General features: G+C 46.1%; 2 protein-coding genes and 1 pseudogene across 21 annotated transcripts in view; 2 read left to right on the plus strand and 1 right to left on the minus strand.

Annotated features, from left to right (window-relative positions):
* Window positions 1-2,745, plus strand: part of HSPG2 (heparan sulfate proteoglycan 2) — a 216,933-nt gene extending 214,188 nt beyond the window's left edge. For all 15 annotated transcript variants that reach the window (XM_081870613.1, XM_081870623.1, XM_081870621.1 and 12 more), the window contains one exon: window positions 606-2,745. In XM_081870613.1, coding sequence (XP_081726739.1) covers window positions 606-778 — 173 coding nt within the window. In that variant the 3' untranslated portion in view covers window positions 779-2,745. The remainder of the gene's footprint in view (window positions 1-605) is intronic.
* Window positions 2,746-6,067: 3,322 nt separating this feature from the next.
* Window positions 6,068-26,221, minus strand: part of LDLRAD2 (low density lipoprotein receptor class A domain containing 2) — a 472,593-nt gene continuing 452,439 nt past the window's right edge. The window contains exons 1-6 of one of the 5 annotated variants that reach the window (XM_081871212.1): window positions 23,086-23,231; window positions 22,231-22,360; window positions 13,256-13,729; window positions 9,816-9,965; window positions 8,841-8,978; window positions 6,068-6,494 (exon numbers count right to left, since the gene is read on the minus strand). In XM_081871212.1, coding sequence (XP_081727338.1) covers window positions 6,271-6,494; window positions 8,841-8,978; window positions 9,816-9,965; window positions 13,256-13,729; window positions 22,231-22,354 — 1,110 coding nt within the window. In that variant the 5' untranslated portion in view covers window positions 22,355-22,360; window positions 23,086-23,231 and the 3' untranslated portion in view covers window positions 6,068-6,270. Of the gene's footprint in view, window positions 6,495-8,840; window positions 8,979-9,815; window positions 9,966-13,255; window positions 13,730-22,230; window positions 23,232-26,221 lie in introns of those variants that run through there. The other 4 variants (XM_081871211.1, XM_081871210.1, XM_081871209.1 and 1 more) reach the window with 4 other exon arrangements.
* Window positions 14,797-15,740, plus strand: LOC309346969 (cytochrome b-c1 complex subunit Rieske, mitochondrial pseudogene; annotated as a pseudogene). The gene has a single exon. The product of its transcript is annotated as a cytochrome b-c1 complex subunit Rieske, mitochondrial pseudogene (transcript).

Raw genomic sequence — 26,221 nt, forward strand, 5'->3', positions numbered from 1 at the left:
TGAGGCTTATATTCAGGCCAATATAGTAATTTGGATATGCAGAAGGTATTAAAAATAAATTTAAGGAACTGCAGAAACAGGGGGTAGGAAGTCTAGTTTTGAAATGTTAAAATGATTGCAAAATCAGTGAAATACATAAATCTGAAAAGTATAAATAATATTTTTTAAAAGAACACCTACAAAAAAAACACCCAGGAGAAACACAACAAAAGGGTTTTAATGTATTTCCCTAATCGTGTTTCTACATTTTCCCTTAAGAAAACATAGAAACCATCTTGCATTAATTTCATTTTAAAAACGTGGTCCACATGGTGGCGAGAGTAACAAGTGACTTGTGGGCCCGAGATTTGAATGAATGGATAGCAATATGAGAACCTTGAAAAGTCTACACGCCTCTCTGAAGGATGGTGTGCAATTAAATCCCAGGGCCCAAATGAGGCAGCATCGGTGATGATGCTGAAAATCAAAATCTTAGGATGGAGGCTGTGGTCCCTGCCAGCCTCCCGAATCCTCCCAGTGACTTGAGGAGGAGAAAGAGGACAACAGCCTCTCCCCTAAAGGGAACCCACTTGCTGACGGGCGGCTCTTCCTTTCCCCCTGCGCAGGCGGAGCACCTGACATCCAAACCCTGACCGCGGGAAAGTACATCTCAGGGATCACGGGCTGCATCAAGAACGTGGTGCTGATCAACGACCGGCCCGGCCAGCAGCCTCAGCAGCCCATTGACCTGCACCATCACTCGGAGGCCGGTCTCAACATCCAGGAGTGCTCCTCATAGGCCGGGCTTGCCTCTTAACCACACTCTTCGCTGTTTTATTTTTTTTGTCATCAGGCCAATTGAGAGACATCTATTATTATTATTATTATTATATTATTATTATTATTATGAATTTTTTTAAAAAAGAGAAACACACACACACACACTCACAAATGGTGCTTTGCTGCTACCAAAAGAAAATGGGGGTGGGGTGGGGAGACGTGGGAGGGAGTTTCTTTGTGAGGGTTTTTTTTGTGGAAGTGACAGACCGATGGGGGCCACGCGGGGCCTGTCGTCGTCCCACCACCTTCCCCAGCCCTCACATGGAAGGACAGAGAGAGGGCACGGTGGACTGGACTTAAAGGACTGGAGAGCGGCATTCGTGAGAGGCACTTGGACAGAGCCGTGCCCGAGGCTTTCCAGGGATGAGCATCTCAGACAGGACCCAACGTGCCACCTTGCCCTGAAGAGGCTGCTCTGAGGCCAAGGGGTGGGCAGCGGGGTGACCTCGTGGCTTCTCTTGCTTCTGCTGCTGGGCTGGGCTGGGCCAGGCAGGTTGTGACCAAAGATACTGTCCTGTCTTGCCCTTCCCCTCCTGTCTTGCTTGTGGGTGGGCGTGGGGTGGGTGGGTTTCTGTATCGTGGTCCCCCATGCCCAATGCCATAGCAGCATCCAGCACTCCAGCCAGGGCAGGATTCACAGGAGCACCGTGGAGGGAGGTCGTTTGCCCTCGTCCTCCAGCATGCGCCAAGCTTTTCAACTTGGACAAGTTAGAGCTTCCTGTGTTTTGTCGCAGTGCCCCACGTGGCACTGCCTGCCTGGCACAATCGAGTTTGCTCCCACCCCTCACACATCCAGGCTAGGCTGTGGTCAGTGTTATTTTTCTAGAAAAAAGAGGTGCTGGAACTCACCATGAATGCCTCACTGGTTCTCTTTTTAGTGGCAATGGCGCCCGCCCAAGAAGTGCTGGAACGAGTTCCAGCCAGGAACGGCTGCGGCGCCTCAGTGCGTCCTCTCCACCTGGTCCTCAGTGACACATGCAAAGCCATACAGAGTCCCCCTGTGCTCTGGCTGGCGCGGAAAGCAGCCGAGAGCCCAACACCAAAAAGCGGGCAATGGTTCCCATGCCTTAAGCGCCGCAGGGCAAAAATGGGATTTGCCCCTCCCAAGCCATCAGTGCCTTATTAGTCTGTGTGGGGTCTCCCATAGATCCACACCTTCTTTTGCAGTGTAGAGTCCCCCAGAGCTGCAGACACCCCGGGGCCTGGCAGGGCCAGGTAAGGAGCTGTTGCAGCCTCGTCTGCTGCCTGGGAAGCAGGCAGGTAGGTCTCTCATCAGCATTTCAGAGGACCAGTCTGCCCCCTTTCCGCGGGCAGGGGTGGGGCAAGAGTGTTGCAACGTGTGCAGGAGAGCTGCAATGGGCACCCCACACAGCAGCTCCTGCCAAGCACTGGAGGGCAGGGGTGTCCCGTCCAGCGTTCCCAGGAGGACGGCAAGAAGCTTTGCTGGGGGATGAGAGTCAGAAGGAGCCCATTGCAGCTGGGGAAAGGGGGTTTTGATTGCTGCCTTCTCCTCTCAGCTGGCCCCGAGACACTGAAGAGGGCAGACTTTGGAGCTGATCTTCAGCTAACTATACTGCCTTTCCTTCCCTCTTCAGACAGCCCTGGGTGCAGTTGCCCCTGCAGACAGTGCCAAGCAGGCACTAGAGGGCTTATCTTTTGAGCTTGGGCCTCACAGGATTGTGCTCCAGCCAGCCTCCCACATTCCCTTCATGGTGTGGCTGGCTCTGGCTTGCCCCCTGTGAGCCTTTGCCGCCAGTGTTCACTCTGCCTTGCCCGCTTCCTTCCAGAACCAGAATTATACTGCCTGGGAGGCACCATGATGCTTGTGTCGCTCCAGAACTTGTTCCTGCCTTTTGCTTCCCCTGCCTGCCGCCCCCCATTTGTTCTTTTTCTTTCTTTCTTAAATAAATGGTGCTGAACCCCAAAGTCCATGTGTCAAGTCTGTGGCTCCCTGTCTTAGCTGAGATTGTGTGCATGCCGTACATTTAAAGCACACATGCTCACACAAATCTAGGGAACTAGCTTGTTAAGGGTGCTGGGGATTAGCTCTGGGAGGGGCAAACAACAGTTCTTGAGATTCTTTGTGGGACAGTTGTGTTCTTTAACTGTGTGGTGCTTTAATGGGTGGCGCTGTGGTCTAAACCATTGAGCCTCTTGGGCTTGCCAGACAGAAGGTCAACGGTTTGAATCCCCGCAATGGGGTGAGCTCCCGTTGCTCTATCCCAGCTCCTGCCAACCTAGCAGTTTGAAAGCACGCCAGCGCAAGTAGATAAATAGGTACCGCTGCGGTAGGAAGGTAAACGGCATTTCTGTGGGCTCTGGGTTCCGTCATGGTGTCCCATTGCGCCAGAAGCGGTTTAGTCATGCTGCCCACATGACCTGGAAAGCTGTCTGGACAAACGCCAGCTTCCTTGCCACAACCCCATAGTTGCCTTTGACTGGACTTAATCGTCCAGGGGTCTTTTACCTTTTTTACCTTTTGCCTTGGACAGCATTGCAACAGCTTGGCCAATGGTGAAGTGAAAACAACACAGAAGGGCAGGGAAATTCCATACTGGTCTCTGGGTTGATTTTGTACATACCAAGCCTGGTAAATCAGCTGCACATCCCAAAACAGCGTGTTCTGCCTTCCCTTTTGACTATGCTAGGAACAGATAAAGAACAGTCCTATGATTAAAACAGTGGGTTTCAACCAGTGTGCTGTGGCACCCTGGGGTGCCTTGAATGATGGTCAGGGGTGCCAGGGCAACACTGGTCTCTGTCCCTCTTCCCTTCCCTTCCTCCTCTGATGCCCTCTTGCATCTCTGCCTCCCAAAGGCTTGTGCGGCTGTTTATTGCAGCAGCCCTGGCTATAGGATCCCCAGGCAAATGGTACCTCTGGGAAGCACCTCTCCTTGGGGCAGGGGGGCAGCTGAGAGACCAGGGGTGGCAGCAGCTGCTGCCCAGAGGACTCCCAAGGAAATAGGAGAAGAGAGGAGGCTGAGGGAACACTCCACAAGGGAGGGTGTTTGAAAAAGGGTGAGAGGCTGCCAGCTCCGCAAGCAAGGGGTGACATAACTGGGCTCCTGAGCCCCACCGTGGTGCCACAGAAAGAATGTAGTTGCGTCAAGGGAGCCATGGACTCAAAAAGGTTGAAAACCTTTGATCTAAAATATCCACATTTCAAAGCTTGTCATTCTCATTCTCCTGATAGCATCCCTGGAATAGGTGCCTGACTTGGTGCCTCAATATAAAACGAGAGGGAACATCTGTGGGTCTCCTTTGACTTGATCCCACAACTCGGGTCTTTTTCTTTTCTTTCAGCTAGATGAACACAGGCTTTCCTTTCCCTGTCATAAGCTGACTGCTTGCTTAAGAGGAAAGATCTCAGGCTCAGAGCAAAAGAGATACCCCATCCACACACCAAACCTGTGTTTTGGGGCCACTTTAACGGTCATGACTTTCCCTAGGGACTCTTAGCTCTTGTGAGGGGGGGGGGGTCTCCTAAGCACCCTTAAAAGTGCAGTTCCAAGAGCTGTTCGACAGAGGAAGGTGGTGGACTCGCCTTCCTTGAAAGATTTTAAGCAGTGGTTGCGTGGCCATCTGTCAAAGATGCTGTAGCCGAGATTCCGGCATTGTAATTGGTTGATTCTATGAAACCAAAGTGATATATGACATGAGATATCCATGTGGATACCCAGTGAAGCTGAATGCTGGAAGATTTGGTCCCTATCTGGACAGGGATAGCCTAACTACTGTTGTCTGTGCTCTGGTAACTTCAAGGTTAGATTACTGCAATGCGTTATACGTAGGGCTGCCTCTGAAGATGGTTCAGAAAATTCAGCTGGTGCAGAATTCAGCGGCCAGGTTGCTCACCAGAGCAAGACGGTTTGAGCATATTACACCCATCCTGGTCCGAGTGCACTGGCTACCAATTAAGTTTCCGGGCCCAATTCAAAGTGCTGATTTTGACCTATAAAGCCTTAAACAGCTCAGGACCGCAATACCTCAACGACCGCCTCTTCCCATATGAACCTACCCGAACCCTGAGATCATATTCTAAGGCCCTCTTTCGTGTGCCTCCCGGAGGGTGGCAACATGAGAACAGTGGCTCCCTGTCTGTGGAATGCTCTCCCCAGCGAAGTTCGCCTGGCGCCTTCATTATACACCTTTAGATGCCAGGCAAAAACCTTCCTCTTTAACCAGGCCTTTGGTTGATCTGTTTGACATCCTATACCCTTTTAAAATGAGGCTCCTTTTTTGGGGGGGGGTGTTATTGGGTTGTTTTTATTTTGATATATATTGTGGGTTTTATGTTGATCTTTTCTGTGAACTGCCCTGAGACCTCCAGGTATAGGGCGGTATATTAATAATAATAATAATAATAATAATAATAATAATAATAATAATAATAATAGTAGGAAATACTAATTTACTTAGTGCATAGTTAAACTATCGAACTCCCTCCCACAGAAGGCAGTGACGGCCACCAATCTAGAAGGCTTCGATAGAGCATCAGGCAAATTCATGGAGGTCAGAGGCAGTGAATGCTTAAGAATTCCAGTTGCTGGAAAGCACAGGAAGAAAGGGTGCCCTTGTGCTCTGGTTGCAGGTTTCCCACAAGCATCTTGGCAGCCACTGTGAGAACAGGATGCTGGGCTAGAGGGCCATTCCAGCAGGCTATTCTTTTGTTCTTAAATGCATGGTGTGGATGTGAGCGTATCTCAAGGCCTGGTGCCAAGTGCCTTGGTTTGAACCCACTGAGGAAAGAAGCAGGCATCTTCTGCCACCTTGTGGGAGATCAGCCAGTATACATCTGTCTGATTAGCCCAGGGGTCAGCAAACTTTTTCAGCCGTGGGCCGGTCCACCGTCCCTCAGACCATGTGGGGGCCGGACTATATTTTTCCGGGGGAAGAAAGAAGTACGAATTCCTATGCCCCACAAATAACCCAGAGATGCATTTTAAATAAAAGGAAACATTCTACAGGTTTACATATGCTTCAGGTTACAGATGCTTCAGGTTACAGACTCCACTAACCCAGAAATATTACCTTGGGTTAAGAACTTTGCTTCAGGATGAGAACAGAAATCGTGCGGCGGCAGCGGGAGGGCCCATTAGCTAAAGTGGTGCTTCAGGTTAAGAACAGTTTCAGGTTAAGAACAGACCTCCAGAACGAATTAAGGTCTTAACCCGAAGTACCACTGTACTCATGTAACAACACCAGGCAGGCCCCACAAATAACCCAGAGATGCATTTTAACCAAAAGACACATTCTACTCATGTAAAAACACACTGATTCCTGGACCATCCGCGGGCCAGATTTAGAAGGCAATTGGGCCGCATCTGGCCCCCGGGCCTTAGGTTGCCTACCCCTGGCTAATCCCCATCATGCCTCCACTGCCAGCGGTACCCCTTCTGGCCCATGCTCTTCTAAAACTAAGGGCCTGTGACCCTGCCCCCCATCTCGGAGTCACACGGGTGGCTCAGTGCTTCCATGTGGGGTAACCTTGGGGGGCTCCCGGCGGGTGCAGCTGCGTGGGCAGAGGTGGCAGGCAGCACAGACGGAATTGCAACCGGGCAGGTACCTGCAGGCGCCCACCCTCCAGATGAACCAGCCTGGATTGCAGAAGCACCAGAACACGAAGGCAGCGCCCAGGCTGGCAGCCAGCAAAGCAAAGAGAGGCTTGCGTTTATCTGTGAAGGAGGAGAAGGAGCCTGGTAAGTTGCAGGAAAACGGAACAAATTGTGTTCCCCACCAAACAATTGCCCCAGCTGTGCTATTTTGATATTGTTGTTCATTTCAAAAAATACAGACACTGCTTGACTGTGAAGAAAAACTCGGAGCAGTTTACAAAAAGGGTAGAACAAGAAAATCAAAAAATTACAACAATAAAACCTACAAAAATTTAAAATACTAAGAGATTCAAATTCACTTTAACTTTATAAGCATGTGGTTAGGCCTAGCTATACAAAAATGTTTTATATATCATAGAATCATAGAGTTGGAAGAGACCACAAGGGCCATCGAGTCCAACCCCCTTATAATATGATATGTAATGAATTGAAAAAGACGTTTAAAATAACGTTTGTAAAAAACAACAACCCAGTAGCTTTTTGGGGGGGAATTATAGGGACAGAACTACCTAAGCTGCACAGAAACTTATTCATGTATGCGACTACAGCGGCAAGAATGTTACTCGCCCCAAAATGGAAAACAAGCAGAAGTCCCAGCAAAGGAAGAATGGATGCAAAAACTTATGGAATATGCAGAAATGGCAAAACTTGCCGGAAGAATGAGAAATCAAGAATACAAACTTTTTATAAAAGAATGGAAATAGTTTATTAAACATTTACAGATAAGAACGTTTGCATGGTTATTGTTAAAACCTGCAGTTTTATTACAGAATATATTTAAAGTAGATGAATAAATGGGCAAATTAAGTTAATTTGGATATGCAGAAGATATTAAAAATAAATTTAAGGAACCTCAGAAAGAGAAGGAAGGAAGTCAAGCTTTGAAATGTTAAAATGATTGTAAAATTAGTGAAATGTAAACCTGGAAAGCATAAATATTATTTTTAAAAAATGTTTTTAGCAGATTTCCAGGGGAGATGAATGGCGGTTTTTCTATCTTCCTGTTAGCTCCTGCTGACTTGGTGATTGATAACTATCACTCTGGAGATAAGGGATGATCTGGGAGTTACCCTCAAATGCTTTGAATGAGGCTGTTTTTCTGCTGTATGCACCTGGATGGGGGTTAGAGTGTGGGCGAGCTGAAGAGTTGCCATTGTGCCAGACTGAGGCATCTGATCAAGGCCTGTATTTTAAAATGAGCTTAAAGATTTGCAAATGTTTCATGCCAGGCTGAAAACCAGCTGGCTAAGGACTTTGGCGGTTGTTTATCCTCCTGGACAAGGGCCCCCCTGATTTATAGTAGTAGCAGGAGACAGGTTTCTCAAGGTTGTAAAAGGGAATTACAGGCTGGGAGCAAAGGTTACACTGACCCTACATATTACAGAATACAATCAAGCTGCAAAAACACTAACTAAAAGTTGGTAAATAGTAAGATCTCTGTTTAGATAGAACTTAATACCACGAGCCATCTGTTTTAACCATTTGTTTTGGAATGTAGGGGCAACAGGGCAAAAGGGGCAAAAAGTGATCTGGTAATTAAGGTGCCTTGTTGAGGCAAATGTAAGATATATGGCTACTTGTCTGCCATTTATGGATAGAAGGAAATATAGCTCTTTGTCTCCCATAAAAGGTAATAGGAAATGGGTGTATCTTTTATGATTGGTTCTAGCAAACAGCCAATAGGAATTTCAACCAGGCTGATTGGACAGAGGCAGCCAAAGGAGGAGCAAGGGGGCTGGGCTGAGCAAATATAAGTGCTGGCCATCAGAGCTGGAGGGCAGGCAGAGCTTTGGTAACCATATACCACTGTGCCTGTCATTTATTTGTCTGACAAATAAATTATTATTTTAATTTCTCTATTGCTGCGTTGAATATTTCATTCCAGCTAAGTGTTAACCACAAGCAGGGTGCTACAAGACTGTTGGGATTCGCAGGATACTGAATAAGTCTGCAGGCTTCAACAGGCTGATGCAATACTCTGTGAAGTGCTGAGTCAGAGTGACTCAGCAGGAGTGTGATTAATGTGATTGGCGATCACCTGTTTTAAAAAGGAAAGCCTGCTCAACAGTGGGTGGTGGTTGTGCTGTGCTGTGGTGATGCTGTGTGGAGAGTATTCGTTTGCCTTAAGGAGCAGGTACTCTGTATGGACTGTTTTTGTAAATACCTGCATATTGCTCACATTAAAAAGACTGCACTGGGAAAAACCTGGGACTCTGAGCGTTTCTGCTGAAAGCGCCGCGAGGAATTTCGCCTTTTGTAGGTAAGAAAGAACTGTGTTTTTAGCTGAAAAGAGTACAGTGATAGCCACCTGCTTAGTATAAATAGGCAGGGAGTTCCCAAAAGGCACACTATAAACAACCAAGTTATTACAAGGCCTCATTCCTGCCAGCAATGGTGCTGCTGTACCTGTTTTCTCCCAGGTGGCAGTGCCTGGGGGCAGGAGCTGGCTTTCCTGGGGTCCTGCGCAGGTCACCTGACTTGGCAGGGCGTTAACTGCAGAAGAGGCCTCAGCATTATTCAAGGGCGGCAGGAGCGTGGGTGAGCCTGGAGTTGAAAAGGAGAAAGAGTCAAAAACAGTAGTGGCCTCTGTGCTGCCACGGAGAAACCAAAGCAGAGGGGCGTAGCCTGCTCCCTTTCCTAACAACTTAAGGGGCCGCTGCAGCCATCAGGCTCAGGCATTCAGCCTCACTTTCTCACCCATGAGCAAGGAATGGCACTGTTATAAGAATTTTAAGGTCATATATATATGTAATAAATTGTCATAACTGTGTATATAAACCACATGTCTGAAACCCCATAGAAAAAGTCCTGAACTCAAATATTTCTCTGCAAGGTCAAAATGCGAAATCTTGCCATTGTCTCTTTGCTCACAAATCCTGTCTTAAGGGCACTTTTAAGATATGAATAGGGTGTGAGCCCAATAGTTATCATAACAAAAGAATGGCCAGGCTCCCCAGGTAATCCAGTCAAGTGACCATTAACAGGTAACCTGGCAGACATGATAAAAACAATGCACTCAGATTTCTGTTGTAGACCGCCTTTTCTGTGATGTAGGTATGATGTTTCTGGGGGGTGGTCTTGGACTCCAGGGCGGGCAATTTAAAATGTCTATATAAGGGCTTGTGTGCATGGTTTGGGGTCCTCCTCCTCTCTCCTGCATGTGGGGGAGCACCCTGTTGCAACAGTTAATAAAGATCAGGCTTACTAGCTGCTTTGCTTCTTAATATTCTCTGGTTGGCCTCTGTTATTTTCTCCTACCAATAGGGAACCTGCAAAAAGACTCTATATGGGCTCTTGGGTACCCCATAAGGGAAAAGGAGCAGGGTTTTATTTACTTATAACAGCACATACACACACCCTCTTCCTTCTACAGCCACCAACCTTTGCACCAGGCCGGGGACTGGGCAGCCTGGTCTGTACCATCCCCACAGTTATCGACACTGCTGCCATCGCAGACTAGGCTGGGAGGAATGCACTTGCCATTGTGGCAGGGAAAATAGGACTCCGTGCTGCAGGCCGAAGCGTTCAAACCTGCAGGGAGAGAGAAACATTTTGCTGTTCAGATTTTGCTGTTCTTGTGGTTTAATGTACCTATACAGTGATATCTCGGGCTAAGAACTTAATTCGTTTTGGAGGTCTGTTCTTAACCTGAAACTGTTCTTAACCTGAAGCACCACTTTAGCTAATGGGGCCTCCCGCTGCCGCAATTTTTGTTCTCAACCTGAAGCAAAGTTCTTAACCCGAGGTACTATTTCTGGGTTAGCGGAGTCTGTAATCTGAAGTGTCTGTAACCTGAGGTACCACTGTACTCTTATAAAACAGGAGCCCTGCCTAGTTGCTATGCCAACCCTGATGGTCCTAGACAGAAGACCATCAAGATCACAAAGAACTTGCATATGGGAGTGGATTCAGCACGGACTGGAACAAAGGACAATGATCAGATCTTCCCTCTGGGGGCAGGAAAGTGCCAACTCCCCTTTGTCTCCTGGAAGTGACTCATGGGGAGGGGGAGAGAAGGGAACCAGCCAGGTGACAGGACACTCAGGTTACCACCACAACTCCTCCCTCAACCCCTCCTTTCTGTAATGTATGCATGATGTTTCTGGGGGTGGGCTTGACCTAGAGGATGGAAATTTCAAAAGTTTTTATAAGGTCTTGTACACCATTTTTCTGTGCCTTTCCTCTCTCCTGCAAGTGAGGGGAACACCCTGTTGCAACAGTTCAATAAAGGCCAAGCCTACAGGCTGCTGTTTTGCTCCAGGTTATCCTGGTTGGTGTCTTTGTTTTGTCCAAGGGAGCCCTCGGATTTTTCTGGTAACAGTAAGCACTGCCTGGAATGTACCTCCTAAACTAGCTTAAAACAATAGTTAAAATGCATTTAACACCAGCATTGAAATTTTTTAAAATGGTAAAGGTAAAGGACCCCTGGATGGTTAAGTCCAGTCAAAGGTGACTACAGGATTGCGGAACTCTTCTCACTTTCAGGCCGAGGGAGCCAGTGTTTGTACACAGACAGCTTTCCAGGTCATGTGGCCAGCAGGACTAAACTGCTTCTGGTGCAATGGGACACATTGACGGAAACCACAGCGCATAGAAACGCTGTTTACCTTCCCGCCACAGTGGTAACTATTTCTCTACTTGCACTAGAGTGCTTTAGAACTGCTAGGTTGGCAGGAGCTGGGACAGAGCAGTGGGAGCTCTTCCCGTCACGGGGATTCAAACCGCTGACCTTCTGACCGGCAAGCCCAAGAGGCTCAGTGGTTTAGAACACAGCGCCAGTTACCCTGACAGCAGCCCAGTGGTCCACATCGCCTGCACCTTACCCTTAGGGTTACAGTGTTGGACTAGGACCCAGGAGAGACCAGAGTTCAAATCCCCCCACAGGGCAACATGAAATTTCCTGGGTCACCTTGGAGCCCAGTTGCTGCCTCTCAGGCTCACCTGATTCACTGATTCACAGTGGTGCCTCGCAAGACGAAAAGAATCTGTTCCGCGATTCTCTTCGTCTAGCGGTTTTTTCGTCTTGCGAAGCAAGCCCATTGACGGCTTAACGGATTAGCGCTATTAGCAGCTTAGCGGATAAGCAGATAAGCGGTTTAGCAGCTTAGAAAAAGGGGGGGGGAGGAAAAAAAACCGCAGGAACTCGCAATACATTTTCGTCTTGCAAAGCAAGCCCATAGGAAATTCGTTTTGCGAAGCACCTCCAAAACGGAAAACTCTTTCGTCTAGCGAGTTTTCCGTCTTGCGAGGCATTTGTCTTGCGGGGCACCACTGTATGTGGGTGAGACAAACCCTTGACCAGAAGCTAGTATTTCATAATAGGAACACTCGATCGGAAACCCCAAGTTGGCTGGAGATCTCAATGCCATGTGTGAACTCTGTTGCAAACCTGGGTTTGTTGCCATATAGCATGTGGAAAGCGCCCTGATCAAAATGCTAAATCCTGACTATGCAAGGACCCAGTTGTCTGAATGTCCATGAAAGCCTGCCAAGCAAAGAAGTTTACTTGGGAGCAAGTTTCATTGATTTCACATGAAATCACTTCCAAGTAGATACGCTGAACGTCACAGCCATAATACCCCAATTTCATGTTTAATTAATTTCAGGGTTAAATGAGGAGGCATACACCACCTTGAGCTCCTTGGAGAAGAGGTGGGATATAAATGCAATAAAATAAAATTAAAAATTAAAATAAGATAGAGCAGCATTGCTCAGTTCATTTGGAGCTGTGTGATAGGAATTTTGAGGTCTTTGATATATGGCAATGTTCATAACCGCACGTACATAGATCAGCACAGGAAGACCGACCTGAAGCCATTTTGATTCCTCAACTGAGCAAATGTTTTCTCTGCATGGTCAAAGTGGAAAAGCCTCCCCATTGTCTTTTCCTTCACAAATCCTGTCTTAAGGGTAAGTCTGTGTTTGAATAGGGTGTGAGCCTGTGACCTGGCCCAGGAACTAAGTACATGTATTTATCACTACAAAAGATTGGCCGGGCTCCCCAGGAAATCCAATCAAGTAACCTGCCAGTCAGGAGATAAACAAGGACAGGAGAAAAACAACATTCAAATTTCTGTTTTAAGACCGTTTTAAGACCGCCTTTTCTGTGATGTAGGTGAGATGTATCTGAGGGGTGGTCTTAGGTTACACCCCTTCTGTGAGGTATGTATAATGTTTCTGGGGGTGGTCTTGATCTACAGGGTAGCAATTTCAAAAGTCTTTATAAGGCCTTGCGCGCCATTTTTCTGGGTCCCGCCTCTCTCCTGCGGGTGAGGGGAGCACCCTGTTGCAACAGATCAATAAAGATCAATCTTACAGTGGTGCCTCGCAAGACGAAATTAATCCGTTCCGTGAGGCTCTTCGTATAGCGGTTTTTTCGTCTTGCGAAGCAAGCCCATTGACAGCTTAGCGGATTAGCGCTATTAGCGGTTTAGTGGCTTTTAGCGGATCAGCTGTTAAGCGGCTTATCAGTGGATCAGCTGATAAGTGCCTTAGCGGCTTAGGAAAAGGGGGGGGAAGGGGGGAAACCCGCAGGAACTCGCAAGACATTTCGTCTTGCGAAGCAAGCCCATAGGGAAATTCGTTTTGCAAAGCGCCTCCAAAACAGAAAACCCTTTCGTCTAGCAGGTTTTCCGTCTTGCGAGGCGTTCGTCTTGCGGGGCACCACTGTACTAGCTGTTTTGCTTCTCAATACTCTCTGGTTGGCCTCTGTTATTCTCTCCTACCAATAGGGAACCTATGTAAGGACTCTATATGGGCTCTTGGATACCCCATAAGGGAAAAGGGCCATTTTTGTTTACAACAGCCGCTTCCTGCCTTACCAGTTCGAACGGAGGTGAAGTCACCCACAAAGTCGACACGAGGTTGCTGGCCACGAGTCACGAGCCTCAAGGTGAGGAAATTGCCACTGGAGGTGACGGGCCGTGGGATATTCTTCCCGCACAGCGGCATCCCCAGGGGCTTGGCGGTGTGGTTTTGGCCATCGTAGAATTGCACGTAGGAGCCTGCTGTGCAAGGGTCAGGGGTCTCCCGCTCCCTTCTGGACTTGGGAAGGGCCAGAGTGGGGTGGTCGTTGCTGGCCCTGCTGGCCAGCGTGCTGGAAGGCGAGCGCACCATGCTGTACACCAGGAAGAAGCGGAACTGGAACTGGACCTTATCTTTGGGGGTTGCCGCTTGCATGGTCAGCTGGCAGTCAGTGCTGGCCACTACAAAGTAGTAACGGCGGGAGTCTCGGTGGGACGTCAACACCATCCCATCCCCGTACAGGGTCTGGCCGCAGAAATCGACCACGCTCACTGTTGGGCAAGAGGGAGAGGAAAAGGGAGAGTCATTGGCAAGGCACAAAGACATAGACAGAAGGAGAACCTTCTGGATCAGGCCAGAGACCCATCTATATTATTATTATTATTATTATTATTATTATTATTATTACTTTTCAGATGTATACATTTCACTAATTTTACAATCATTTTAACATTTCAAAACTTAACTTCCTTTCCCCTCTTTCTGCTGTTCCTTAAATTTATTTTTAATACCATCTGCATATCCAAATTAACTTAATTTGCCCATTGACTCATCTACTTTAAATATATACAATGGTACCTCGGGTTAAGAACTTAATTCGTTTTGGAGGTCCGTTCTTAACCTGAAACTGTTCTTAACCTGAGGTACCACTTTAGCTAATGGGGCATCCCACTGCCGCTGCACAATTTCTGTTCTTATCCTGAAGCAAAGTTCTTAACCCGAGGTACTATTTCTGGGTTAGCGGAGTCTGTAACCTGAAGCGTCTGTAACCTGAGGTACCACTGTACTCTTATAAAACTGCAAGTCATTACAATAATCCTGCCAATGTTCTTATCTGTTTACAATTTATCTGTAAACATTCAATAAACTATTGCCATTCTTTTATAAAAGGTTTGTTGTCTTGATTTCTTATTCTTCCTGTAAGTTCCGCCATTTCTGCGTATTCCACAAGTTTTTGTATCCATTCTTCCTTTGCTGGGACTTGTGCTTCTTTCCATTTTGGGGCGAGTAACGTTCTTGCCGCTGTAGTCGCATACATGAATAAGTTTATGTACAGCTTAGGTAGTTCTGTTACTATAATTCCCAAAAGAAAAGCTTCTGGTTTTTTTTTTTTACAAAAGTTATTTTAAACATCCTTTTCAATTCATTATACAGTCGTACCTTGGATCCCCGAACACCGATGGAGAACCTACAACGGACCCTATAAGGGCTCTTGTGTCCCCCATAAGGGAAGAAGGGCAGATTTTGTTTATTACACCTCAAAGCTGGTTAGTCCATCTCATTCAGCATTCGGTTACTGGCAAGAAATGACTCAAGCTCATAATCAGGGCATGAGAAGGTGACCGGCCGGAGGGGGAAGAGAGAGGAGAAGTTGACTCCGCCATCACCATGTTGTCCGTGGCCGCCCGCTTTGGCCCGTTGGCCCTTTACCTCTCGGCCGCCGCCCACACCATCCCGGGTCCGCTGAAGCCCCTGGCGGCTGGGTTGGCTCCGGTGGCCTCGAAGCTGCCGCTGGACCCAAAGCGGCCTCTGCTCTGCCAGGAGTCGCTGCAAGGCCAGGCTGCCCGTGGGGGGCTTGTCGCCACCGCCAGCCTCAATGCTCCTGCTAGCATTCATTACGTTCACAATGATGTCGCTGTGCCTGACTTCTCTGACTACCGTCGCCATGATGTCACAGATGCTGCAAAATCATCCCAAGAGAGCAGTGAATCCAGGAAAGTCTTCTCCTACTTTATGACAGCAACAACCTGTGTGGCGACAGCATATGCTGCTAAGAATGCTGTCACTCAGTTTGTCAGCAGCATGAATGCTTCTGCTGATGTGTTGGCATTGTTGATGACTGAGATCAAGCTCTCCGATATTCCTGAAGGCAAGAATATGACTTTCAAGTGGAGAAGGAAGCCTCTCTGTGCATCACAGAACCACAAAAGAGATTGAGATTGATTGGGGAATTTGGTGGCTATTATTGCCCCTGCCATGGGTCGCATTAAGATGCGTCTGGCAGAATCCGCAAAGGTCCAGCTCCATTAAATCTCGAGGTTCCCTACTATGAATTCCCTTCGGAAGATTTAGTTATTGTGGGTTAAATTTCTGGATGCCTGGCTCTTTATTTCCTGTATGTATGCAGAGGAACGAGGCTGGTGTTCATGTAATGTATTTAAAAAAAAAAAGTTGAGTGGAAAGTATGGCTAACTGTCCCAAGTCACTGTTCAGATCTGGTTGTTTGTGTACTTGGTCAGTTTTAATAAAGGATTAAAGTGCTTTCCCATAAAATAATAATAATAATAATCAGGGCATGAGGCTGCAGCCTCTCCACCTCTTCCTTTGTCCCCCCTCCCCGTACATAATATTATGGGGTATACTGCCTCTGAAAGTGGAAGCTTAATTTAGTACCAACCACCAGACAGAAATATCCTCCATGACAATTTGTGCATAACTCTGTGCAGTTTGCAGTCAACAAGGTGCAACGTTGGCTATTTTGTTTTGCTTCTAAGAATGAAATTACTAGAGATTTGGGGGGCGAGTGAGAGTTCAGACTAATGTTCCTGTCACAGCTGTTTGAAAATGGATGACTTAACCAAGCATTTATCAGCGTGCTAAATGAGCACACTATCACACATGCTTAAATTATTTGCTGTACTAATTGCAACACCCAGCATATTACCATGGGCTCATCGGTGGCCCAGAGATGGCCGAAGTAAGGCTGTTTAACCCGAATAACACCCAGAGGATGGTTGCCTTGCTACTGTCGAGTGCAACAGAGGACAGGGTTGTTTTGTGGCAATTTAAAGTTGATAAAGAGATTTATAGTAGCGGAAACCTTTGTGGCCTAAAGACCCCTTCTCCTTTAGTCCACAGAAGTTTATGCCACTATAAATCTCTTGGTCTTTAAAATGCCACAAGACTCTATTGTGTTGCCTAATGTCAACTGCTGTCTCAATTACCCGGCACTCGTTTAGTTCACTCCTTTTCACCATTACCCAGAAACAACAAAACGGCCAGCACATTAAACCCAGGAATTTTGGCCCTCTAGTTCTTCCCATCAGCCTCATAATTTCCACACATCCTAGTGTGAAGAATGAGAGGCTGTACTCAAGAGGTGTCCCCCCCCCCCTCGCCCACCACCAGCTTCTGAGAAATTTCACTTGGGAATTTTGTCACTGGCTCATTCTTTGCCAGTAGTGAGAGATTCTGGGAACAGCCTCTGGAGACAGGTTTTCAAAAACTTCTGAACCACACAGTGTTCAAGGTAGCTGTTATGTTGGTATATGATTATGGAGGGTGTGTGTGTTATTATTTAGCTGTATTGTTTTAATTATTTATTTGTGTTTTTACCTTGTATTTTATTCTGTGAACCGACCTGAGATCTTACGAAGAAGGACGGTATATAAACAAAATAAATAAATAAAACAAATAAACTTTACAGCTTAATTGTTATAAATGGTTGTTGCAGGAAACCGCCCCCCCCAATCATTCAGTTTGTACAAACACAACACAAACACACACTCACACACGACATACACGATGTTTCTGTTATAAATTCATAGTAAATCAACCATACATCGGATTTACACCAGTCCACTTTTATTTTACTCCATGAAGGAAGGACTATCAAAGGAGGATGGTTTGATACAGGACAGCCATAATCTCTTAAACGTACCAGCACATACACAGGAGCCCTACCCATTTGGCATGACAACCTTGATAGTCCCAGACAGAAGACCATCAAGGTCACAAAGGACTTGCATATGGGAGTGGATTCAACATGGACTGAACAAAGGACAATGGTCAGAACTTCTCTCTGGGGGCATGAAACTGCCAACTCCCCTTTGTCCTCTGGAAATGACTCATGGGGAGGGAGAAAGGAGGAACCAGCCAGGTGACAAGATACTCAGGTTACCTCCACAACTCCTCCCTCAACCCCCTTTTGTGATGTGTCAATGATGTAGTCATGATGTAGTTCTAGGGGTGTAGCGTGGGGGATTAGTAACTATCTTGCTTCCATCTTGCTTCACCTGGTGGCAGGTGGGAGTCCTGTCGCGACAGTCTTCAATAAAGACCAAGCCTACTGGCTGCTGTTTTGCTCTGGTATTCCTGGCTGGTGTCCTTGGGTTTTTTTTTGTCCAAGGGAACCCTCAGATTTCTCCGTTAACATGGTCATTCTGGAACCACAACTTGACAGCCTTTCCAGGTCTGGTTTCCAACCTGCAATGTGGCACCCATGTTAAAATTTCCACTATGTGCTCCTTATCATTTCCATTTCCTCCCCCCCCCCCTTTTTTCTTACCAAGCCCCATCCTTTCACACTTTCTCCCTGGTTAGTTTCCTGCCTCCACACTTTCCCTTAAAATGAACTGCTATAAGAATTTAAGGTATCAAATATATAAATTAAATGTTCGTAAATTAAAAGCCAAACAAATACATAAGTATGTAAACCACATATCTGAAATAGTACAGGAGAACAATCCTGAAGCCATTTTGACTCTCCCAAATTGACCTCAAATATTTCTCTGCAAGGAGGAAGGAAATGGGAAAACCTCCCCATTGTCTCTTTGCTCACAAATCCTGTCTTAAGGGCGTATTTGTGTGTGAATACGATGAGCCTGTCACCTGGATTCAGGAACTATTTACCATCACAGAAGAATGGACAGACTGCCCATATGATGCAATCAGTGACCATTATCATATACCCTGGCAAACAGGATTTCTGCTGTGGACCGCCTCCTCTGTTGTTGACTGTCTCCTTCTGTGATGTATGTATGATGTTTCAGGGGGTAGTCTTGGGCTCCAGGGTGGGCAATTTCAAATGTCTATATAAGAGCTTGCACACCAATGTTCTGAGTTCCTCCTCCCTCCTGCATGTGGTGAGTGAGGCCCCTGTTGCAACAGTTGAATAAAGATCAGGCTTACTAGCTGCTTTGCTTCTAAATATTCTCTGGTTGGCCTCTGTTATTTTCTCCTACCAATAGAGAACCTACATCAGGACTCTATACGGGCTCTTGGGTACCCCATAAGGGAAAAGGAGCAGGGTTTTTTTTCTTATAACAGAACAAAAACAAAACAAAAGCTGAACAGAAAATGGGTGTGGGCACAAGTACCTTAGAACAAGGGACAGTGCATATCTGCAGGACAAGAAGGCAGGGAGGCAAAATTGATATGGTGGGACTTGGAGGCATCACAAGGCAGTTGTTTGCTTCCTGCGCAGCATCTTTTGTTTAAAGGAGCTGTATAGTTTTCCCAGTAGTGATGTATGGAAGTGAGAGCTGGACCATAAAGAAGGCTGATCGCAAAGAAGAATTGATGCTTTTGAATTATGGTGCTGGAGGAGACTCTTGAGAGTCCCATGGACTGCAAGAAGATCAAACCTCTCCATTCTGAAGGAAATCAGCCCTGAGTGCTCACTGGAAGGACAGATCCTGAAGCTGAGGCTCCAATACTTAGGCCACCTCATGAGAAGAGAAGACTCCCTGGAAAAGACCCTGATGTTGGGAAAGATGGAGGGCACAAGGAGAAGGGGACGACAGAGGACGAGATGGTGGGACAGTGTTCTTGAAGCTACCAGCATGAGTTTGACCAAACTGCGGGAGGCAGTGGAAGACAGGAGTGCCTGGCGTGCTCTGGTCCAGGGGGTCACGAAGAGTTGGACACGACTAAACAACTAAACAACTACAAGCTGCTATCTATTGTGACTAAAATATTCCTTAGTAACTGTAAACGCACCCTTTCTCAAGCTCTCCCTACCCACTCACCCTTCCAATGCCAAAGAATAGCATCTGCAGCTTCTAAACACGAATCCATATTTATTTTCTTAGGTTTCACTTTGCCCAAGCTCATTTTAAATAGGTACCTTTTAGCGCAAGCAGCAAAAAGTCTTTGTGGTATAATTAGCACAGACTGCTGACAAATCAGTCTTCCAATATCTGAAAGGCTGCAGTAAGTTTGTTCTCTGTTTCTCCAGAGGGCAGAGTCAATGGGTGGAAATTTCAGGGAAGCAGATTTCGGCTAAATGTTAGGAGGAGCTGCTCAAGAGTGGAAATGACTGCTTTGAGAGGCCATGAGCTCTCCTTCACTGGAGGTATTGAAGCAAAGGTTGGGCATCCGTAAGTGAGGGATGCTGTGATTGCACCCCACTTCAAGCAGGGGTCTGACCAGATGATCTCCAGGGAACCTCTCAACTAAGACTGGGCGATAGCTGCTTTTCAGCATCGTGATATATCACCAGGTAAACACTCCGATATATGATATAGAAATAAGGATGGCAGCAATGTCTAGGCCACACAATGACCATGCACATACACAATAGACAATCTTTATAGAATTCCTTCAAACCATAACAAGTACAAAATGAAATCTTTAGTCTCAAAGTCTCTGAAAATCTTTAAATGAAGGGAGGTACCAGACTATGTGCAATGAAAGACAAGCTGTGAATCTTTATAATAATAATAATAATAATTTATTATTTATACCCCGCCCATCTGGCTGAGTTTCCCCAGCCACTCTGGGCGGCTCCCAATCAGTATTAAAAACAATACAGCATTACATATTAAAAACATCCCTGAACAGGGCTGCCTTAAGATGTCTTCTGAACGTCAGGTAATTCTTTATCTCTTTGACATCTGATGGGAGGGCGTTCCACAGGGCGGGCGCCACTACCGAGAAGGCCCTCTGTCTGGTTCCCTGTAGCCTCACTTCTCGCAATGAGGGAACTGCCAGAAGGCCCTCGGCGCTGGATCTCAGTGTCCGGGCTGAACGATGGGGGTGGAGACGCTCCTTCAGGTATACAGGACCGAGGCCGTTTAGGGCTTTAAAGGTCAGCACCAACACTTTGAATCGTGCTCGGAAACGTACTGGGAGCCAATGCAGATCTCTCAGAACTGGTGTTATGTGGTCCCGGCGGCCACTCCCAGTCACCAGTCTAGCTGCCGCATTCTGGATTAATTGCAGTTTCCGGGTCACCTTCAAAGGTAGCCCCACGTAGAGCGCATTGCAGTAGTCCAAGCGTGAGATAACTAGAGCATGCACCACTCTGGCGAGACAGTCCGCGGGGAGGTAGGGTCTTAGCCTGCGTACCAGGTGGAGCTGGTAGACAGCTGCCCTGGACACAGAGTTAATCTGCGCCTCCATGGACAGCTGTGAGTCCAAAATGACTCCCAGGCTGCGCACCTGGTCCTTCAGGGGCACAGTTACCCCATTCAGGACCAGGGAATCCTCCACATCTGCCCGCCTCCTGTCCCCCAAAAACAGTACTTCTGTCTTGTCAGGATTCAACCTCAATCTGTTAGCCGCCATCCAACCTCCAACCGCCTCCAGGCACTCACACAGGACCTTCACCGCCTTCACTGGTTCTGATTTAAAGGAGAGGTAGAGCTGGGTGTCATCTGCATACTGATGAACACCCAGTCTTTGGGTATTCAGCAAATACAATGTCCAACACTGAACTGTGATTCCGGATATTGACTACTGTTTTGTAGAATTCTTCGTCAGCGTGGTGGGAGGATATAGAATTGCTTCATAAACCCATCTTATTTCAAATGAATGTATGTAAATGAAAATATCAAATGCTGTGGAACAGTGCTCATGTAATAAGGATGGAGCTATGTAGAGGCATTGCCTGGCTTCACAGTTTTTCCTGCATCGTGATTTTTTGCATAGCGCACACACGAATCATGATTCACGATATATTGCCAGGTCAAAAATTATGAAATCGTTATCATAATATGGACTTCAAACCAGTTTTGGACGATATATCGCCCAGCCCAACTCTCAGCTCATGATTATTATCTCTCCTGGGGCAGTAAATGCAGCACTTTGTGGCAACCTTGTTATGCTGCATCCACAATCCTAGCCATATTGATGGGGCTGTCTGCTACTGCATGAAAACCAGCAAAATAGAAAGAAGAGGCAGGCAAGGGCAGTTAAGATACCTGGATGCTACACTAGGTCTTTTGACTCCAGCTCCCATCACCAACCCAGTCCCCGTCTGCTAGAGATTTAGGGGCCAAGCCAAGATGTCAAGCCAAGACTGCCTGGGAAAGAAATTGAGGAACCGGCTAAAACAGACCTTTCCAAACTCTGTGTTGCGACAGTTTAGTGTGTTGGCTGCAGTGTGTTGGTGTGTTGTGGTCCTCTCGGGACTGGAAAGGGGTTAGTTTAACCTCTGGTTTGTTAGTAAAACTAAATTACTGTGTCGCAAAATGATGCATGTCTAAAAAGTGTGTCACCAGCATGAAAAGTTTGGAAAGCTTTAACTCAGATAACTCAGACGGAAATTCCCAGGTGTCAAAAAAGGCTATCTATGTATGCCACTACTGCGGCTCATGTTTCATTAGCCCAAAAATGGAAAAGGAGAGAGGCTACAACTAAAGAAGAATGGCAACTTAAACTGATGGAATATGCGCAGCTTGCGGATCTAACCTAGAAGAACATACGTTTAGAGATGATTGGAAAGATGTTTATTGAATATATGGAAGAAAATTGTGTACACTTGAAAACACGGGCAGCATTAAGATAAATTCAACAGTGTAAATAAGTTTTGATGGATATAATAATGGAATACAGAATAGTTTAGTTTATATAAAATATGCAGGGATTTATGTTGTGCAAAATGAACCATGGGAAGAGAGGAAGTGAAGACATTGATATTTTAAGGTTGTTTAAGTGAATAGCCTAAAATGTAACAGAAATTTAATAAAAATTGTGACTGTTGAATTGCAAAAGAAAAATGGGGGAAAAGGAAAAGTTTGGCAAGCTTTGAGCTAAAGTTTAGGCCTACCTGTCTGCATGGTGGAGACTGCAGGGACAGCAGCGTTCAGGAGAAGCAGCCATTTCCCCCACGCTTGCAAGCCTCCTCGATGGGCTGGTTTGCTCATCTTGGTCTCTCTGGGGAGCCCCTGCATGCCAGGCTATAGCAGAGAGAAAGGCAGGAGTGTGTGAAATGGCAACAGCTGTGAGAAGCAGGGTTTAAATGGACCACCCCAGCCCCTGGTGACCAAATCAAGCCGGGGATTGCTTTTGCGTGATCTGACAAGGGAACAAAAGGAGAGGCTGGCAAGCTTATTGCAAAAGAGTCCCATCCTGGTATAAATGTGTGTTTTTTCTAAACAGGCAGCTTAACTTTTGCCCTCCTTCATGCCGGCTTTTGCAGACGCTGTCTGCACATCGCTCAGTTGCCATGGGAATGACGGGAGACGGATGGAGCGATGCAAACATCCTGTCTCGGGCAATCTAACCGAACGCCTCGGGAATCTTGAACTGGCTCCTGGCATCGCCATGTGCCAGCTCACACCTGCTTTCTGGACGATCCCACGCCTGAGGCTGGCAGTTTTGAAACGAATGCAAGTTGGGTCCAAGCGAAGCCAGCCAAATGGGAAACTAGAGCGCTGACAGACCCTGCTGGGCCGTTGGCTGAGGGTGGTGCCACGCCTTCAGGCTCACATCAGCACCATGCCTTTACAATGCAGCTTCCTGTTTTCCTATCCGTATCTCTTGCAGCTAAAACCACAACTCTAGTCCGTGAAACCTCAAGCCACAATGCATTTAATGGTCTTTGAAGGTGCACACAAGGTTCTGCGTTGCTTCGGGAAGAACATGATCCTGCAGCTGCCAGTGGAGACATATTCCAACTGACCTAGCAGTTAGATGGTGTGATTTTGTTTCCATCTGTTCCCTCCTGCTCTGTTTTTTTCATTGCTTTCTCTTCCACAAAACCATTCTTCTTTTCTCTCTATTGCCCCCTTCTTCCTCCACCACTTCCAGTGACTTTACTTGAGTAGGTTTGTCAATTATACAACGGAAGACATTAAAATAACAAAGGGTACAAGACAAGAATGCCCATTATCACCATTATTATTCATCTTGGTGCTGGAGGTTCTGCTAAAATCAATAAGAAAAAATGAAGAAATAAAAGGGGTGTCTGTAGGGAAAAATGAGTATAAAGTCAAAGCATTTGCGGACAATCCTGTAATGATGGTAGAAGAGCCAGCGGGAAGTGTTAAAAGAATCCTAGAAGAAATAGAACAATTTGGACAAGTTGCAGGTTTTTATTTAAACAAGAGAAAGACCAAAATTATTGCGAAAAATATGGACCAAGAATTAATAGAGGAAATGCAACAAAGTACAGGGCTGGAAGTGCTGAACAAAGTGAAGTATTTAGGAGTATGGTTAACCCCCAAGAATATATATTGATCTGTTTCAAAATAACTATGTACCTGTTTGGAATGGGATAAAAAGGGATCTGGAGGTGTGGGGAAGATTGAAGCTATCTTTTTGGGGAAGGATATCTACGATAAAGATGAGTGTGCTGCCAAGGATGTTATTTCTATTCCAATCACTACCGATAATTAAAGGGACATCAATTTTCAAAGAATGGCAAAAAATAGTTTCAAGATATATCTGGCAGGGCAAGAAGCCAAAGATTCAGTTTAAGTTATTAACAGATGCGAGAGAAAGAGATGGCTTCACCCTGCCAGACTTGAAACTATATTATGAAGCATCATGCCTCTGTTGGTTAAAGGAATGGATTAAATTAGTGAATGGAGAGTTGTTAGATTTAGAAGGATTTGATAATAGATTCGGGTGGCATGCATGTCTGTGGTATGAAAAGAAAAAAATTCATAAAGGATTTGAAAACCACATCTTCCGAAGATCATTGATAGAGGTGTGGGAGAGGTATAAAAATTGGTTGGAACCAAGACTCCCCCATTGGCTTTCACCATTGGAAGTGATGAGTGTGAAAAAGATTAACATGAGGGGGAGGGGGATAACTTATGGAGAATTGATAATAAGAGGGGGGGGAAATGGAAAATGAAGACTTATGAAGAGGTGAAAGAATTTGTTTATGATTGGTTGCACTACTACCAGATTAGTGAAATGTTTAAAAAAGACTGTAAAATCTGTGGATATGAAGGAAAAGAATCAAAATTTCAAATAGAGGTATTGAATAATGAGTATAAAAATTTGTCTAAAATGTATAGAATGTTGTTGGATTGGCATACAAAAGATGAAGAGGTGAAATCAGTAATGATACATTGGGCCAGAGACTTTGGTTATAATATACAATATGATGATTGGACGAAATTATGGAATGAAAGGTTAAAATTTACGGCATGTACCGCGTTGAAGGAAAATGTAATGAAAATGGTATATAGATGGTACATAACGCCAGTTAAATTAGGTAAAATGTATAAAACATGTAACAAGTGTTGGAAATGTAAAGAAAAAGAAGGAACTTTCTATCATATGTGGTGGGAATGCAAAATGGTGAAAGGATTCTGGGAAACGATATATAAGGAATTGAAAAAGATGTTGAGATATACATTTGTTAGAAAACCAGAAGCCTTCTTACTAGGATTGGTAGGTAATGAAATTAATAGAAAAGATTGTAAACTTTTCCAATACGCTGTAACAGCTGCAAGAATACTTCTGGTGCAAAGATGGAAGCAGGAAGAAATCCCAAGTGTGGAAGAATGGAGAATGAAACTGACTGAATATGTGGAATTGGATAAACTGACTGGGAAGAGTCGATAGCAGAAAGACCAAAAGTTTATCGAGGACTGGGGGAAATATACAGGTTATCTGAAAAGCATATGTGATGCACAGACAACGCTTTTTGGTTTTGAAGAGTCTCTGTGAAAAATTAAGAAATATTGTAAAAAAGAAAGTAGGAGAAAGGAAGAGGAATGGTTAAACTTAACTGGCGTAAGTAGATTTTTTGTGAAAAATTCCCTAAGCCCCGGGGTCACAATTTCAGAAAAAAATCTGACTTTCGGCAATTCACTCAAAAATGGTTCCAAATGGATGCAAATGCTCCACTGAAAAGTTTGGCGGTCGAAACAAAAGGTATTTTATCACAGGACAAGAAATCAGACCTCAACAACTTAACTGGCGGAAGAGGATTTTTTTGAAAAAATCCCTAAGCCCCAGGGTCACAATTTCAGAAAAAATCTGACTTTTGGCAATTCACTCAAAAATGGTGCCCAACGGTTGCAAATGCTCCCATGAAAGGTTTGGCGATCAAAACATAAGGCTTTTTATCACAGGACAAGAAATCAGACCTCAACAACTTAACCGCTAAGCCCCGGGGTCACAATTTCAGGAAAAATGTGACTGTAATGGGAATTGGGGTTGCTTGTGCGTAAATTCCAAACTGCTCCAAGCTGGTTGTATGGCTGAACCTTTCCCCGGTTTGACAGCCCTAACAGCGCGACTGTCTCAGTCACTGGCAGAATCTGTCAGTGGGCAGTTCCTGAACTTCTTCCAACATAAGAATTCCTTGACAGCAAGTCTCCGCCTAGCTTCTCTGTGCGGAAGCCTTCTGCGCAGAGTAGGCGTGCCAAGCGGAGGTCCTGCGCTCTCTCCACTGATCTCACTGGAAGAGTCTCGGAGCCTTCCCTCCAAAGTACTCTCAGCCTCTCCTTTCTTCCTGGTGTCACCTTGGTTTCCTTCCCCAGCGGAAGCTCTCTCTCTCTCTCCTTGCTAGTTCCCTCTCCGGCATCATTGGGGAGCCTTACCTCTCCTCTCGGCTCCGATGGCAGTTCCCTGACATCCACCTCCCTCCCAGGGCCCTCCCCTCCCCCATCCGTTCCTTGGACGGTGATGCGGGGAACCCCTGGAAGGAGCTATCCCCTCCCTCAGATGATTCAAACACCTCTATCCACCTGCTGCTGTCTCTTTCCGCTGCCCAATCTCCCCAGTCGGATTCCTCTCCCTTGGATAACCCCCCTTCCTCCTCTTCGGAGGCGGGAAATCCCACAAACTCTTCTTCA

This window comes from Podarcis erhardii, assembly GCF_964252035.2.
Source record: "Podarcis erhardii genome assembly, chromosome: 7".
NCBI lineage: Eukaryota > Metazoa > Chordata > Lepidosauria > Squamata > Lacertidae > Podarcis > Podarcis erhardii.